This window comes from Chelonoidis abingdonii, chromosome 10 (assembly GCF_003597395.2).
Source record: "Chelonoidis abingdonii isolate Lonesome George chromosome 10, CheloAbing_2.0, whole genome shotgun sequence".
NCBI lineage: Eukaryota > Metazoa > Chordata > Testudines > Testudinidae > Chelonoidis > Chelonoidis abingdonii.
In genome coordinates, this window is record NC_133778.1 from 28338227 (window position 1) to 28355839 (window position 17613).

The window sequence follows — 17613 nt, forward strand, 5'->3', positions numbered from 1 at the left end:
TCCAGTCTAGATCCAGAAAGTAAACAGCAGGGTCACTAAGAAGGAAAGCTATCCATTTCCCTTTTCAAGAAAGATCTTTCAGCATAGGCAAGTGTGATCCAGAGGGGCCAGGAGAAATACAGGTAGTTGCCTTCTGGCTAGTTAGAGGTGACTTAGGAAGTTTGACTAGAGATGATGCTGGAATTTTCAATTCAAAAGCAAAGAATTTTTTTAAGGAAAATACCAGGCTAGTTCCAAAAGGAGCTTTGCTCATGGAGGAAAAATAAGGCTTCCTCCCATCTGACTTACCCTACGTTTTACTATTTCTCACTTCTACCTTAAGCCCAGATGGAAAGATTTAGCAAGCACTGAGAAATCCATGAGATGGGAATTCCAAGACTGTTATAGAGAGGAAGCAAGTAGGATAATTTGAATAGGGCAACCTTTGGCAAAATTTGACTCGAAAGAGCCCCAAATACCCCAAAATAAAATAAAGAGGACATCCTTTGGCAAGTCAGTTCATCCAGATAATGCAAGTCACTTATTTCAAACTCTACTGTATTTGATAAGTATCACATTCTAGGGCTGCTTTTGAGGAAAATATACCTCTTCTATGACAATAGCTTTTGTCTCTTGACTTTTATTGGAAGCTTGTAAAAGTGTATGGACTGTGGATGACAATCTGTATTTTCTTGGACTACCCTTTTAAATACACAATCCCCTTGTTACTATGTGGTTCTCAGTCAGGGGGCCGGGACCGCTTCGGGGCCCATGAGCAGGTTTCAGGGGGTCCGTCAAGCATGGCCAGTATTAAACTCGCTAGGGCCTAGGGCAGAAAGCCGAAGCCCTGTTGTGCAGGACTATAGCCCGGGGCCCTGAGCCAACACCTGGGGCTGAAGCCTGAGCCACTTAGCTTTGTGGTGCCCCCTGTGGTGCCCCAGGCATCTGCCCTGCTTGCTACCCCTTAACATCAGCCCTGGCTTTTATATGGAGAAAAACAGTTGTTGTAGCACAGGTGGGCTGTGGAGTTTTTATAGCATGTTGGGTAGGCCTCAGAAAGAAAAAGGTTGAGAACCTCTGCTATTGGTGACCTAATATATCCAGACTGTACCTAGTAGACCGAGTTAGTAGAGAACTACATTTTTTACTAAACATTGAACAAATCTTCAAGATTGCTACCTTTGAGAAGACAACTATAGATCTTTCTGCTTTGGTAGCTTCTCTTAGATCTTTGGTCTCTTGGATTGTTGCTTGCCTTAGCCAATACGTATGCACTGAACCATAAGACTTAGCTGTTCTATCCACCTGAAAGAGGGAAATCTGTAAAACCCCCGACAAGAGTTTTGATGAAAATAAAGAAAACATTAGGCAGCTGACCTTTGTACCCAAATTGATAATAGGTAATTTTTTGCAAATGGGAAAAATTAGTTTTTGTAATAAATGCTAGCTGGATATTTCTTATATTCTGGAAATTCGTCTCTATCTAATATATCTTTAGGATGGAATTATACTAAATGTTGCGCTGCTGGCAGAAGATGACAAGTGTTACTACTGGTGTCTATCACAGAATATTGTTCAAAGATATTATTAATTTAATTAAATTATATGGAAATCAACTTCAACAGATATTCTATATATAGTGTATATTCACTTTCTATCCAAGAACAATCCAATTTTTGTTTAAAATTAAATGCTTGTAGAATATTAAAACTGAGATTTTAATTGCAGAAAAGTTAAGAAAAAAATAGAATTAGGGTTCCCATAACAACACGCCTGGCTTGGGTAACCTGCCAGGAGTTAAAACTCCTACTGGCATAGATCAGAGGGTTACTGGTGCACACAAGCCTTCCCAATGCGTCAAGGTTCAGTTCGCAGGGAAGGCCATATAATGCAAGCAAGCAACATTTTTAAGGTCTTGAAATGTGTGAAAATATTGTAAAATCAGGTTAAAAAAATTTGGTGTCAATATGAATGACATATCTAGAAATAGGTCTTCATTTTAGGTAATATGGAGATTCCAGTATTCAGGATTTGGTAACTCCTCTGTAACTTCATTGGAGAGGACATTTATAATGGAAAAAGAGCAAACTGGATATAAGGTTCAATGATTTTATGAACAAAAGTGACAGTTACAACTACACAAGTTGATAAGTGTAATTGAGCTGCATGCTTCATAGTACAAAATGATTACTTGTGAGGTCAAGGAGGAACTGTTCTTTCCCTGTTCCCACTGACTATGGCATTGTACTACATAACTGACTAGGTGCATTATGGACTGTTTTCTTTTCTCAGCATCTCAGACACTGGCTCCTACCAGAATCAGGATGTTAGAGATAATGGAAGAGTTTGAATTAGTATTGCAAATCCCATATTCCTAACACTGTTTTAGCTTTTAAAAGCAGCTTAGACTCATAGACTCATAGATCAGAAGGGACCAATATGATCATCTAGTCTGACCTCCTGCACAAAGCAGGCCACAGAACCCTACCCATCCACTTGTATAACAACCCCTAACCTATGTCTGAGTTGTTGAAGTCTTCTCAGTGGCAAGCTTCATAAACGACCATCACATCCCACACAGGAAAAATTCTCTCATTCTTTTTGCTCCTAGCAGCAGTTTAGTTGGAGAAGAACTAAGCTCTGAAGTCAATGGCAAAACTTCCACTAACTTCAGTGGGTAGAGAATCAGATGATTAAAGAAAAATATGAGCAAGTGACTGTTTTAGAGATATGGTTAATTTAATTCTTCCCTACAAGCCACAGAGCTTCTCTGTGGCTGGTGCTTAAGACAATCTACTTGTTTGGATGCTGGGGAGCACTGAGATCTCTGAATCGGTGGGGATTTGGGTAGCATGAAATATTTCTCAGAATTCATCATCTGATGAAGTTTTTTATACATAGTTATGGAGACTGGGATACCTTCTGGACTTAAGGGGCTTTGGGCTGTTGTTTTTTTTGTAAATGTATTTAAAAAAATAGAACAACCTGTTCAAATTCCTAGAGCCTGGGAAAAGTTCTTTTTGCGGAGAGCACTGAAAAAAAATAAAATAAAATAGGAGATGGAGGAGAGAAGGATTGGGGAACTACATGGTGATGGATCCTCAGCTGCTAACCAGTTCCTCCCACAACACACCCAGAATGGCAGCCTCTTGTGATTCAGGCACTGTACACCTCCTGCCTGATTATCTTAAAAACTGGACTGACACAGCCAGCAGAACTGTGACAGCTCAAGAGGGTGGGGGCACCCCTGCAAATGCACAGATAAGGCCAGGATTTTGCCCCTAAAAACACGTGAGAATGACAAGATCATAATATTTTATTGAAAGTAATGGAGAGTAATTGTTAAAAAAAAAAAATGCAGTGACATTCTGTGTGATCTTATACACCCGTGCAATCCCATTGACCACAAAAGAGCTGAATGGGATATAAATCAGCACAGCGAATCTGCTGGCCCTTGGAAAAAAGTTGCCCAAAATGTGCCTTGGTATTTGGCAAAAGAAGGTTGGCGATAGTAACTGCTCTGAGATGTGTATAATGGCACAGAGAGAACACAACATGTGCCAAGTGTTTAAAGAATAAATCAAAAAATCTACCAAAGTAAGATGGGGTCTTTGTCTACAAGAAAATATAATTTTAATGAGTTGCAAAAATTGAAGTATTTTACGAAAGACAGCAACATATTTAAATTGAAAAACAGAGTGGAAAAATTAGTAATATCAAAATGAGTAATTCAGAAAGCAGTACATACCTGCACACAGTAAACATCGTAATTAGCAATACAACCTTTAGCCAGGATGGTGTTCTTGGCAAGCCAAAAAACGTTTTCCATCCTGTTTTTTATAAATGATATGGATGTAATTTTTCATTTTTTGCATCCAGTAAGTCACCCAGAATGGAAACTACATGGCTTAGAGGTCAGGTGCAAACTCTTGAAACTTACTTCTTTTTCTCCTCTCTGCTCAGTTTCTCCCATAGTCCTTCAATTTTCAGCATCAAGTCCTCCATGTTGGCCTTTGGATTATCAGTTAATAATCTAGAACGATATTCTTGGGTGAACAGGGCAACTGCTGACATGGGTTTCCTGATTATTTGATTACTAATTAAATCATAGGCCATGATCTGTCCTGCTTTATCATTAACCACATTCGTTTTTTTAATATTTTGATTGGAACTCTGCTGATCATGATCTTGTTCATCAGTATTTTCATTTGCCTTATGATTTGTTATTCCTCCTACTTCAGGGATCAGAATCTTTACAGGTTCCAGGTTCTCTCCTGTAGCATTTTTAAGTGCATTCCCCTTGCTCCAATTATCAGCAGAGATTTCAGATACATACTCAGGGACTGTATTTGCCTCATTTTTTTCCACTTCATTAGTGTAACTGGCTCTCACAGGATGCTCACTTCTGTTTTTAGATTGAGTGTCCATGTGAGTACTGCCATCTAGGGTTAATGTTACACTATATCCATTCTGGCTGTCCTCACATGATAAATTATTTATGGAACTGTCTTGAAATATATCACTCACAGTCACGTCAGTGCCAGAAACTTCTTTTCTATTGAGGAGACCATGAGTACTATCACTAGAAAATCTTTGATGCTTTAAGCAGACCTCTGTGTTTTTTCCTGCTTGACCATTTTGCACATCATTACTGAATGAAAAGGATGAAGTATGTGCATGTGGATCACTGTTTCCAAATGGTTCCATTTTATTAACCAGCACATCTGTTTGTTCTGTTTCATTAACAACTACGTCCGCTGAGGTAACATCTGTTTTTTTAGCTTCACAAGAAACTGTATCAGGTGGTAGCCCATACAGCGATGTCAATACATTTTCAACAGCAGATAAGACAGATTCCTGCAAAGAAAACTCATAAGCATTAGGACAAATTGTCAATGAAAATGTACTTGACAGTTGTTGACACAACACAATAGCAATAAAAAAACAATTCTATTCACTGCATTTTTTGAGTTAATTTAGATTATGAAGTATTAGTAGTTCATACATTCTCATTAAAACATGCCAAACATTCACTAATCAGTGAGATCCCTTAGCCTTAAATCTTTCACTATAAATACTTTTGCTCCACTGATAAATTTTAATAATTAATAATTTTAATACCACACTTTCTTTATGACCTAGTACTTGTATGTTGTTTCTTTAGAACAGTATTACTGTATCTATTCTCACTCAGTATACACTAATTGGAGCTAGAAATACACTCTCAGGGTGGAATGGACTAACCACCAAGTCAAGTTAGCTTCACAATTTTAGTGAGAGTGTTCATTCACAGAATGGTTCAAAGACTGTTTTTATATAAATGGTAGAAAATTTTAAAAAGAAACAAAAAGAAAGAAAACTTCTTTAGAGTAAAAGGAGAGTTTTAAACAAACTTAGATGTGAAAATAATCTGCTTATGTTTAACAGATGTATTAGAGCATAAGTAGACGCATCTGACGAAGTGGGCATTCACCCACGAAAGCTTATGTTCCAATACATCTGCTAGCCTTTAAGGTGCCACAGGACTCTCTGTTGCTTTTTACAGATCCAGGCTAATACAGCTACCCCTCTGATACCTGCTTATGTTTATTTTCACACAAATTATATTGAAATATCATTTAGCCTGTGATTCTAACCCACAAAACCAAGAAAATGCATTGTTAAGAGAGGTGGCAACCTATTAGTCTAGACTGTGCCACCCTTAAGGTTGTCTCCCATAATCCATGCTATGGGGATATGATTTCTAAAGCATACTAATGTGCTGTGCATTAATTGGGCTGTTTCAAACAGCACTACGTTAAAGTGTGCTAGGGAACCTTTAATGTGAATCTAATACTATGCAACACTGTGCACGTTAGAAATCATACTCCTGTAGTGTATATTATTCCATTGTGAAGAGAAGCCCTTATCTACCTTGAGCAGTGTAAGCAAACCCACTAATTTCCATGGTACTACTCATGATCTAAGGTGCTATTCAGTGATAGTAAGTGTATCACAATCTGTCTCTATACGATCTCTGATACAAGACTCAATGGGCCAAGTTTCAACCTTAGTCAAGAATATTAAATCCTGTAGCCTCCATGATGTGAAAGGGCATGCTACAAACACACAATGGCAAAATTTGGCCCTAAACAGAAACAATTCAAGTTTTTAATATTAATTTTGTATTTAAATCCCCCACTTAATGTAAGTAACTATAAAATTATGAAAAGAATTATGTAAAAAGGACATAAATCATATTTCTGTTTACAGACTAGTCATTACAAAGCCATTTGAAGATGAAAAGTGCTATTGTGATATAAGTACTATGTATGCCTGATTTAAGCAGTTCTGTGAAGAAAGAAATGAACTTATGACTTAAAATAATTGATGTTATAAAGTGTATAGCAGCAGGAATATACTACCAAACACCTGATCAGGATGGCGATGGTGATTATGAAATGCTCAGGGAGATTAGAGAGATACAGAGACAGAAAACACAATAATAATAGGAGATTACAACTGTTCTCATACTGACTGGTGTGAGAGGGCTACAGAAGAATGTTCCTATTGAGAACTGGAACGCTAAAAAGCCCCTCCCCCCCAGCCCAGGGAAGAGCTACTAAACCCAGAACCCAACTGAGTTTGGGGGACAATAGAGGCAATAACAGGAACAGGCGTGGGAGTCAAAGGGCCAAAACTAAGGAACTGGAAGGGGACACCAAGCAGAGACCCTGGGACAGCGCCAACTGCTCCTTGAAAGCATTGAGAGAGCTCGTGGATGCTGCCCAGAGGAACTCTGCCCGGATACGTGAATGGATAAAGGAACGAAAAACAGCCCCACAGTTGCAGCACCCTCCCCCCCGACAACCTCCCCTCCCTGGTGTTACGAATGGCCACCTTGGCCATGGCTAGGACGAGGCTGACGAGGTGGTCCCGTGACTTGGTGGGGCCTCGAATTGGGTGTGCATAAATAAACAAGTGCGGGGAGAAGTGCAGCCAGAACCTCAATAAGCGGTTCTGGAGGAGCCAGAAAAGAGGCTGCAGGCTGGTGCACTGAAGATACATGAGCTCCAGGGTCTCCCTCACACCACAAAAGGGACAGGCTTCAGGGACAGAGGTAAACCACGCCAAGTACACGCCCGTGTTCACGGCTCCATGGAGGAGCTCCCAGCTGATATTGCCGCAGGACTAAGATGGAATATAAACTGGCCCATCAGGGTTCCCCACCTTCCACCGCTGGTAAAAGGTCCTGCCACTTGGTATCAGGGCGGGACACGAGGGTGGGGCAATAAAATGTGTGTAGCATGAACGTGTAGAGATGGTCCATTGGCATGGTTTGGAAATGAATCAGCTGCATTGCACGCAGCCAGCTCAACGTGCGAGCAGGGAGAGGCCGGAAAGGCTCACGGGGCAGGGGGCCGATGGAAAGATCCAGAGGGCCTGGAGTGAAGGGTGGGTGGGGCGCACCCTCTCGCAGGACCCGCTTAGGGGTAAACTGAGCCGCAGGAGGCAGGGCTGCCTCCACCTCCTGGAGTACGCGCCGGGCGGTTGTAAGGGTGGAGAGCCTCATGCACTGACCAAGCGCCTGGGTATCCACCCAACCCCCCAGGTCGTAGTCCAGGAGGTCTCCGATCTTGGTGACTCCTGGCAGGACCAATCTGTGGCATATCAAGGGAGACTCCGGAACCTGCACATGAAGATGGAGATTGTGTAGCAGGGGCTCCATGAGGAGATCTATCCCCTTGGTGGCCACAAGGGACCTGGTCGCTGAAACCAACCTCCAGGTCTGGAGAAGGTGCTGGTAGAAGACCAGCAGCTCGGAGAGGTCTCGCAGAAGACCTCTCGGATGGAGAAAAAAGAGCTGCTGGTCATATCAGAGCCCTCACAAGCAGCGGAGGAAGGCGTGTGCCAATATGCTCCCCCTGCACTATAAAGGAGTCTCTGCAGGGCGTGGAGGCGGAAGACATGGACCTACGTGCACATACACGTCAGGCCCCGTCCGTCCTCTGCCAGGGGGAGATGGAGAACCCCTGCAGAGACCCAGTGCAGTCCCGGACAAAAAAACCCAGAACCAGCCTCTGGAGATTGGCCAGGAACATGGGGGGGGTGGGCACAGGGTGTTGAGTCAGTGCCAGAGCATGGACAGGACCAGTTGGTTAAGAACCAGCACTCTTCCCAGGAGGGACAGGCACTGGAGCAGTCCTGTCCAGCCCCACAACCACCCAGTCACCCTGCCCTCTAAACCGTGCCAGTTCTCCGGAGGAGACGGATGCGTGGCAGAGAAGTAAACGCCAAGATAAAGCAGCAGACATGCGGTCCACTGGATGGCCTGAAGCACGGGTGGGAAGAAGCTCGCCCACCACCCGGCCCCAACCACCAGGCTAGAGCTCTTGACTTAGTTGACCCAGGCGGAGGAGGGCACTGAATAAACAGCTTGACAAGCCTCCATCTGTACTAGGTCGTCCGGGTCCTGGACCACGAGGAGCACGTTGTCGGCGTATGCTGCCAGGACCAGGCGCACCTCCAGCTCATGCAGCACCAACCCTGTCAACCTCTTGCAAAGGAGACGAAGGAAGGGCTCAACGGCCAGAGTGTACAGCTGACCCGACAGCGGGCAGCCTTGACGCACCTCTCATCTGAAGTTGATAGGTGCGGTCAGGGTCCGGTTGAGCCTGACCAAATGCTCTGAGGAGGCGTACAACACCTGGAGAAACCCCACAAACCGGGGCCCGAACCCAAATGCCCACAGAGTGCCCAGGAGATACCCGTGGTCCATCCGGTTGAACGCCTTCTCCTGATCCAGGGACAGGAGGGCAAATGACAGACCATCTCTACACCCAAGCTCCAAGAGATTGTGGACCAGATAAAGATTATTGAAAATGGTATGGCCTGGGATGGTGTAGGTCTGGTCTGGATGGACCACGTCTGCCAACACGGACCACAGCTGCTGCGAGATGGCCTTTGCCACGACCTTACAGTCCATGCTAAGGAGCGAGACGGGACGCCAATTTCAGAGATTGTGGAGGTCCCCCTTCTTTGGCAGCAAGGCGAGCACCGCTTGCCTGCATGACGTAGGACTCCGCTCTTCAAAGACTCGGCCCCGATGGTGGAAAGGTCCGGGCTGAGGACGTCCCAGAACACGCGGCAGAACTCCACGGTCAGCCTGTCCATCCCCGGAGATTTATTGGTGGGCATGCGACGGAGGGCTTCCGAGAACTCGGCCAGAGTGAGAGGCAGCTCCAGCCGGTCCTGGTCGCCCGTGCTGACTGTTGGGAGTCCATCCCAAAGCACTCCAGAGACATCGATGTCAGTTGGATCCAGGGAGAAAAGGCAAGCGTAGAAGGACCTGGCCCTCTCGTGCATCTCCACTGGATCCGTGAGAGAGGCACAGTCCTCCACCAAAAGGCAGAGGATGTGCTTTTTCGCCCCTCTCTTCTTCTCCAGGGTGTAGAAGAAGCGGAAGCCACGATCCATCTCCCGCAGCAGATGGATGCAGGATTGAACAAACAGGCCCCGGGCCCGAAGATCGTCAAGGGCCTGGAGCTCCTCCCGGTACGCTCCATAGAGGGGTGGATCCTCAAGGCTGGTGGCCAGACACCTCTCCAGCTCTAAGACCTCCTGCTCCAACTGCTCTGTCGCCACATCTCTCTGCTGGTTGGCGCCCCTGCTGTGGCTATGGCAGAAGAGCCGGGCATGCATCTTCCCCACATCCCACCACCGCTGCACTGAGGGAAAAGCATGCCTTTGTTCCTGCCAGGTCAGCCAGAACTCCCAGAAAGACACCACAAAGCCCTCATCGTCCAGCAAACTGTTACTGAATTGCCAATAGGCTGGCCCCGGCTTTTCCAAAGAAAGAGAGATCGTCACAGCCACCAAATGTTTGTCTGAGAATGGGGCTGGCCAAACGCTGGAGGAGCGGGTTTGTGAAAGACGACAGCGAGAAAAATAAATGCAGTCCAACCGGGAGTGGCTCAACTGTTGTTCCTCCACCCGGACATAAGTGAACGTTGAGTCATCATCCAGGTGGTGGTCGCGCCAGAAGTTCACCAGGGAGTGATGAACTACAATCTCCCTGAGTACGTCTGCAGTGGCCAGGCTCAGTTCAGTCCCTGTGCGGTCCCGCTTCTTAAGGGTGCAGTTGAAATTTCCAGGGACTGGAAAGGGGTCAGGGACAGGACACAAATCTAGGACAGGAACGAGGTCAGGGCAGGGAAGGAGGACAAAATCAGGGGTCCGAGCAGCAGAGCCACTGGGACACGGTGCCTCTTCACCCAATACAGTGGGCCAAGGGGCAGCAAGGGATCAGTGCACCCCCACAGCGCCAAGCTCAGGTGCCCCACTGAACGAGGCTCCCAGGATTACAGCCCAGAGTAGTGGGGGCGAGGGCTGTGGCCCTGACTCATAGGGTAGAGCACCCATAGGCCCAGAACCTTGCCGCTCAGCGTCAGCCGTCGCCTCACTGGGCACGGCGGTGTCGGCTGGATTACCAATTATCTGCTCGGGGCTGAGCAGATGGTCAGGTCCTGGGGCGATGCAGTGGCCAAAACAGGGGCATCCACCCAAGATAGGGGGAGGGCAGGGGGCGGCAGATAGCAATCGCCCTTACCAAGGCCCTCTAACACGGAGGCATCCACCTGCTGGGTGGTCGGAGTCAAACTTAGGGCCTCAATCTCATCAAAAACAGAGGTAAAATCCCCACCCGCCTCTACAAGGTCCCCCTCAACAGCAGCCGAGACAGTAGCCACTTCGGCGTCTACAGTGGGCACAGATGGCAAAGCAGCAGGAGGGACACCTTCCGTAACTCCCTCAGGGAGGGACTCCACAGGAGAGATGGTACTACCCATGTCCACGGCTGCGGCGATCTCAGCCAACTCCAAACGATGAAATCAGCAGGGGAGTCAATGGAAAGCCCAGCACCAGTGGCCCCCTTCACAGTTTTACAGGGGGTCCCTTCCCCCTTGTCAATGAGGGGGGGGGTGCTGGGCTCACGCTCCCTGCTTTTGGCGCTTCCCTCGCACGAGCTCCCAGCTCACTGAAGAGGGGGGCTGGCCAGCTGGGTCAGAGCAGCGGAGCGAGGGCATTGATGGGAGGGTAAGGGAAGAGGACAGCAGGACAGCGGGGAAAGGGACAAACTCCCCCTGAGACAAGTCCTGCTCAAGTCCTGCCACCGGCCCTGTCACCCTCTCCTCCGCGGGCCCTGGTCTATCACCCACCATAGCAGCAGGGCCCACATGCTCATCTGGTCATATCAGGGGGGCCACTCCCGAGACCTGAGTGGAGTTGACAGCAGTCACAGATGGAGGAGGGGTGACCCCAGGGTCCAGGCAATCAGAGCTGCCGGTGATGGTAGAGCCAACGCCCTTCCGGGTATCGGGGGTCCCAGATGCCCTTCCGAGCTGGGCCAGGGGGCAGTCCCTCCGGACATGTCTTGCTGCCCGGCAGAGGAAGCACTGGGCCTTTCCCGAGGAATAGTAAACCTGGTACTGGGCCCCTCGATGGGGCACCAGAAAGGACCCCTCCAGAGCCACTCTGTCATGTGCCACCGGTGGCACTTGAACCTGCACCTGCTGGCGGAACGACAAAACGTGGCGGAGGGTGGGGTCCTTATAGCCCAGCGGAAGGGGGCTGAGGAAGGACAGGGGCTTCCCCAGGGTGGAGAGGAACGGCAGAAGGGTAGCATTGGGGAGGAAGGGAGGAACAGAGGAGAACACCACCCTTATGCCCATAGATGAACACGACATATTGGGGAAGAGTAAACAAGGCTTTTGTAAAGGTATATCATGCCTCATCAAACTATCAGAATTCTTTGAGGGAGTCAGCATGCACGTAGACAAGGATGATCCAGTCGATTCAGCGTAGTAGAATTTTCAGAAAGCCTTTGAAAACGTCACCCAACAAAGACTCTTACACAAACTAAGCAGTCATGGGATACGAGGGAAGGTCCCCATGGTTAAAATATACGAAAGTCAGTAAACGGGTCAGAAAAAGGGGTGAACAGTGAAGTGGCAAAATTTGAAGATGATACAAAACTTCTCAAGATAGTCAAGTCCCAGGCAGACTACGAAGAGCTACAAAAGGTTCTCTCAAAACTGGGTGACTGGGCAACAAAATGGCAAATGAAATTTAACGTTGATAAATGCAAAGTAATGCACACTGGAAAACATAATCCCAACTATACATATAAAATGAGGGGGTCTAAATTAGCTGCTATCACTCAAAAAAGAGATCTTGGAGTTACTGTGGATAGCTCTCTGAAAACATCTGCTCAATGTGCGGCAGCAGTCAAAAAAGCAAACAGAACATTAGGAAAGGGGTAGATAACAAAGCAGAAAATATCACAATGCTACTATATAAAGCCATGGTACACCCACACATTCAATTTTGTGTGAAGTTCTGGTTGCCCCATCTCAAAAAAGGTATATTAGAAGTGGAAAAGATACAGAGAAGGGTAACAAAAGGTGTAGGGAATAACTTCCATATGGGCAGAGATTAAAAAAACTGGGACAGTTCAGGTTGGAAAAGGAGATGATTAAAGGAGGATATGATAGAGGGCTATAAAGTCATGAATAGTATGAAGAAAACAAAGAGGGAAGTATTATTTACCCCTTCACACAACACAAGTATTAGGGGGTCACACAATGAAATTAATAGGCAGCAGGTTTAAAAAACAAACATAAGGAAGTACTTCTTCACACAACATATAGTCAACCTGTGGAACTCTTTGCTAGGGAATGTTGTGAAGGCCAGTAGTATAACTAAGTTAAAAAAGAATTAGAGAAGTTCATGGAGGATAGGTCCATCAATGGTTATCAGAAAAGATGGTCAGGGATAAACCCCATGCTTCGGGTGTCCCTAAATCTCCAACTGCCAGAACCTGGGACTGAATGGCAGGAGACAGATCACTCTGTTCATTTCCTTTGAAGCATCTGGGACTGGACACTGTCTGAGGCAGGATACTGGGCTAGACGGACCATGATCTAACTCAGTATAGATATTCTCAGGATGTTGGGCTCTGAAGGGAGCATGGCTGAGACAGGGGCTAGTATGACAGTACACAAATGATCTTTAAAATCAAACAAATGGTTACTCATTTGATTCAATAATTTTCAAATAGTCATGTTACAAGGGCAGCCTATCATATATGAACTACTAAAGCCTCACTCCTGAAAAGGCTAATGTGTGTGCTTAATTTCAAGCACCTGATTAGTCACACTGAAGCCAATGAGTTATGCATAAGTCTAAAATTAAACGTGGTAAGTCTTTGTAAGATCAGGGCCTAAGCAAGCAAATCCCAATTTAAAAATAAATTAAAATATAAATTACCTTATTATGAAGTAAAACTTGAGTTTTATCAGGCGTTAAATTAACATCCACAGTAGAGGTCGGTACAGTAATATTAATAAAGAAAACAGGATACGAACGAGAAGAATCTTTATGTGACTTCAGATTATAGTACCGTCGAACCAGCTACAGATAAATGCAACAAAGGAAAGTCAGTAAAAGTAGTAAAATAGACCCAAAAGGTACAGAAGGAAAATACTACACTATACAAACAGTTCTTAAATTGTATTTTGTCAAATTAAAGAAGATACTAAAACAAAGAAGTTAAAAATGTCCTTTTGGGGAGATCTGCCCACCAGGAAAATCCTCAGCAGGGCATTTGAACGTGGTTTCACAGCCTTTGTGCCATGTAAGTCCCAGAAAATCTGCTCCAAAGTATTAATTGTGGCTCCATGAACTTTCTGAAATAATATACTTAGCCCACTTGATATATCTGGAGAAAAAAGTACTGTATGGTTCTATTCAGTGCTCAAAGTGGGCAGGAGATCTAGCACTTTTTTCTAGGACAAATGAACACCATTATCTCTGAATTTTTTAAAAAATGAAAATATATGTATATGTTGTAATATTTTGAAATAAATATCGTTTTCTTTGAGGAAAGAAAAAGGATGAATGAAAAAGTGGCATTCCTACCAAGTCCACCAATGTCAAACTCACCCTCTTCCTCAGATCAGGATTCATTTGTAATTTAAATAATAGAGATAAGCTCTCTCTGGAACCCTGGCTGTGACTAATATTTTCTCCAGGTCTCCCCGCCTTCTCACTTCTCTTATCTCCTGATGGAGTTAAAACGTCTCACCTGCCACCAACAGACTACAGAACTATTCAGCAGTTATTTTCAGGGTTTTATCTCCTGCTAACAAGGTGGGTGAATAGTAGGAGAGCCCTGCACCTTTATGCAAGATCACAGATCCTTCTACAGGTGCCCATATTTTTTGGGGGGAGGAGGGAAATCAAGCAAGAATTATGTAATAGAACGAGAAGAACTAGAAAAAAAAGTTAAGGATAAGGGTGAACTGCAGAAAAGATCTTTTTAAATCCTGCAGTTGTAATATACCCACATCACCCTCAAGCTCTGCTCTCAGCAACAAACTGAATTACAGTTGTATGATATATACAGGTCTGTCGATGGGAGGGCACAAAGGGGCAATTGCCCAGGGGCCTGGGCAATTTAAAAGGGCCCAGGGGCCCGCGGCTGCCACTGCAGTAGCGGCGATGGGTGGGAGCCCTGGGCCCTTTTAAATCACCCGGATGGGCTGTAGGGCGCCTAGGCGTGCGAGACTGCTCTGGGCCCTGTGCTTTGGGTGGTCCTAGAAGTGACGTATTCATCACTTCTGCCTTGGGCCCCCCCCCCCCAAGGACGGCCCTGGGGCCCAGAATTTCTGTTGGCGGACCTGGAGATATATCACTTTTTTCTTCCTTCTTAGGATAATAAAGTGTGAAACTAAAATCACAGGCTTACACACTGTAGTTCAGGTACAACAATGATTAATTCAGCATAACTTGGAAAGATGTTTTTCTTAGTAGATACACTTTCATTTGTGACCCAAAGCTGTGTAAATGAAACTTTAGTTATAAAATCATGGTGAGGGAAGGGGAGGAATGCCACTGCCCCATTCTACCTCAGAAGACAGCTCAAAATAAGGCACAAAAGTATTATTATTATTGTTGTTTATATGTATTACAGTAGCACCCAGACCAGACACCCCAATCAGGGCTGGGTAAACATTATTCTGGGCACTACACAAACAAAGTTTCTATCCCAACAAGCTTAAAGTCTAAATAAGATGGGAAGCAGGGCCTGTGAGATAAAGGAGGCAGAGGACTGGTCTGACTTAACTCTTCTTAGAGGCTGTGAACCTAATTTCAGGTTGTGTTGAAGAAAGTTTCATATAACTTTGGGTCCCAAGTGAGAATTATTTGATTTTCTCCATCACAAAACAAGGGGGATTTGATGTAGTCTTTAATTTTGTTCCCACAATCAATTGTAGTGCAAATAACAGTGTTTAGATGCCTAAAGTACCCAATTTGTGTATGCATTTAGACTTTCAAAAGCTAACGTTTGCACCGTCAATTAATGTGCACCAGCTATCAATTGTGGGCAGAAAGTTAGAAACTTCTCTTTATTCTATTGAATTAGAAATTGGGGTATGGTACCTTTAATATTTCCTTTTGATGTACTGGCCTATTGTTTATATAGATGAAACTCCTTTCTGAACTTGAAAGACTTGTCAAAGAATTGTCTGATTCAGGTTTTGGAAGAAATCCAGAGAGAAGTACCTATAATTGTAAAACAAGTACAATTATCAATAAGAGAAGTCTCCCCACACATTTTATTTGTAAAGAAAACAGATAACTCAAATTAATTAGCTCAGGATTCAAATGACCCAAACGTGCATTGCCTTTCAAAATTATCAGAGAAATGAATAAAAGAATTCTTTTAAAAGAGCTGAAATAGTTTGTGTTTTGCCTCTATTCCTGTTGAATTTATTGAGAAATCCTAGGCCCAGATTCTCTGTTATACCAGAGCGCTACTCAGGGCAGCAGAGGGGGTGTTGACTGAGGCCTACAAAAGTGTCTTTACGCCATTTTTGCTCTCTCCCTTTCTAATCCTTGGAGCAGTCTCAAGGGCTATTCTGCAAAAAGGATCTATCGAAGCATGATGCCACCTTTGTGTTCGTCCGATACTTATGGTTGCCAGTTTGACCCCTGTACATTTTAGAGGCATTATTTCAATGACTCAGTAGGCAGGAATTGCTTTAGACACACCCTCTCCTGCTCTTGTCCACCCTCTACACTGGAAGAAAACAGGTGAGCGTAATATAAAGCAGGTTGCATCAGTTCTCTGCTAGCCAGGGATTCCCCCGCACAAGGACACCTCCGAAGTGGTTTTGTATGGCCAGCAGCGCAAAGCAGCTTTAACAGAGGCCAGCTTCTGGTCCCTCAGGTCAGTCTTACAAACAGATGAATATTCAATTCACTTTGCTGCATAGTTTTAAAGTGATGTCAAATTTACGAAATTTAAATAAGAAATTCTTGAGGCATTCTGATGCCTGTCTGAGGCATACGGATGTATTCTTTTATGTGTTCTAGTCTCATTTCAAGATGCCAGCACATTCCTTGTCTTCTGCCTGGTAAAGCTAGTATTTAATAAAACACAGAACTCAGAGGATTGATAAATGATTAGCAATAGAGTATGGGGCCCTTCACCCCTATCATCTCTAAGACATCAGTTCAAATTAAAGACAGACTCAATGCACATTAATGTTGCTACCATTGTGCCTGAACAGTAGCCTGTGTGAAACTGGTCTCCAGTCCAGTTCCAAATAGACATCATCCACATTGCAAAATCTTCTACAACAACTGGCATGCTAGTTGGCAGGTTCAGCAGAGAGGCCAGGGAATGAATGGACATAGGGATTAAGACACTAGCTCACTTCCTTGGGTTAGGGCTGAGGCACACTTGCAGGCAGAGTGGTGAAACTTGATCTGCAATTGCCTCTCCTGTACCTGTTCTACCTGTAATGTGGGTGAAATAGTCAAACAGGGATGCCTAAAGTTAGGCACCTAAAATCAAAGTAGCCTGATTTCAAAGATGCTGAGCACCCATGCCTCTGGCTGACTTCAATAGGAGCTTTGTCAGGATACTGGTATTGAACCAAAGCCCACTGGTTCCCTAGACAGCACACCAAGCCTCTGTGCTGGAGGGTGGGGGTGGGGATGTGCTGAACCATCACCCCATGTCAACACTATTCACTGTCAGAATGCCAGTATTGAACTCAGACCCATCAGACCCTTAGGCAACATTCCTAGAAACTACACCACAACAGTGCACTATATTGCTGCCCCTGACCAATAGCCTTAGTGCTAAAGGCCTACAGCCACACAGCAGTCATGCCCAAGGCCCCTGATTGGCTGGACGGACAGCACTCTCATTGGGTACCTGGACTATATAAAGACCTAAGGAGGAAGTGGAAGATGTCTGAACAACAGGCCACTGCCTGTGAGTTGCTGCCTTGCTACCTGACCCAACTTTGCCTAGCTATGACGCCAACTCACATTCTTGGATTGGATCGCGCCGCTCCTGACCCCTGTGAGAAATCCAGCCATTGCCCTTTAATCCTTATGGACTTCCTGGCTAGCAGGTCACCTACACATCACTTGAACATGGGGCTCTGGTCTGCCTTTAGCCCACTTCAGCCACTGGCATTAAAAGCTGTGAGTGCTCAGCACTTTTGAAAATCAGGCCAGTTTGATTTAGGTGCCTAACTTTTGGAACCAAGACTGAAAATTTTATCATGGTCTTTTTAT

General features: G+C 45.1%; 2 protein-coding genes across 12 annotated transcripts in view; one reads left to right on the forward strand and one right to left on the reverse strand.

The window, feature by feature from the left end:
• The window catches only part of HIBCH (3-hydroxyisobutyryl-CoA hydrolase), a 315629-nt gene that overhangs the window by 262562 nt on the left and 35454 nt on the right, over nucleotides 1-17613 (forward strand). The window lies entirely within an intron of this gene.
• PMS1 (PMS1 homolog 1, mismatch repair system component) overlaps nucleotides 1-17613 on the reverse strand; it is a 109907-nt gene that overhangs the window by 18902 nt on the left and 73392 nt on the right. For 10 of the 11 annotated variants that reach the window (XM_032802619.1, XM_032802616.2, XM_075070052.1 and 7 more), the window contains 3 exons: nucleotides 15460-15582; nucleotides 13285-13428; nucleotides 3920-4836 (listed from right to left, as the gene is read on the reverse strand). In XM_032802619.1, coding sequence (XP_032658510.1) covers nucleotides 3920-4836; nucleotides 13285-13428; nucleotides 15460-15582 — 1184 coding nt within the window. The remainder of the gene's footprint in view (nucleotides 1-3919; nucleotides 4837-13284; nucleotides 13429-15459; nucleotides 15583-17613) is intronic. The other variant, XM_075070054.1, reaches the window with a different exon arrangement.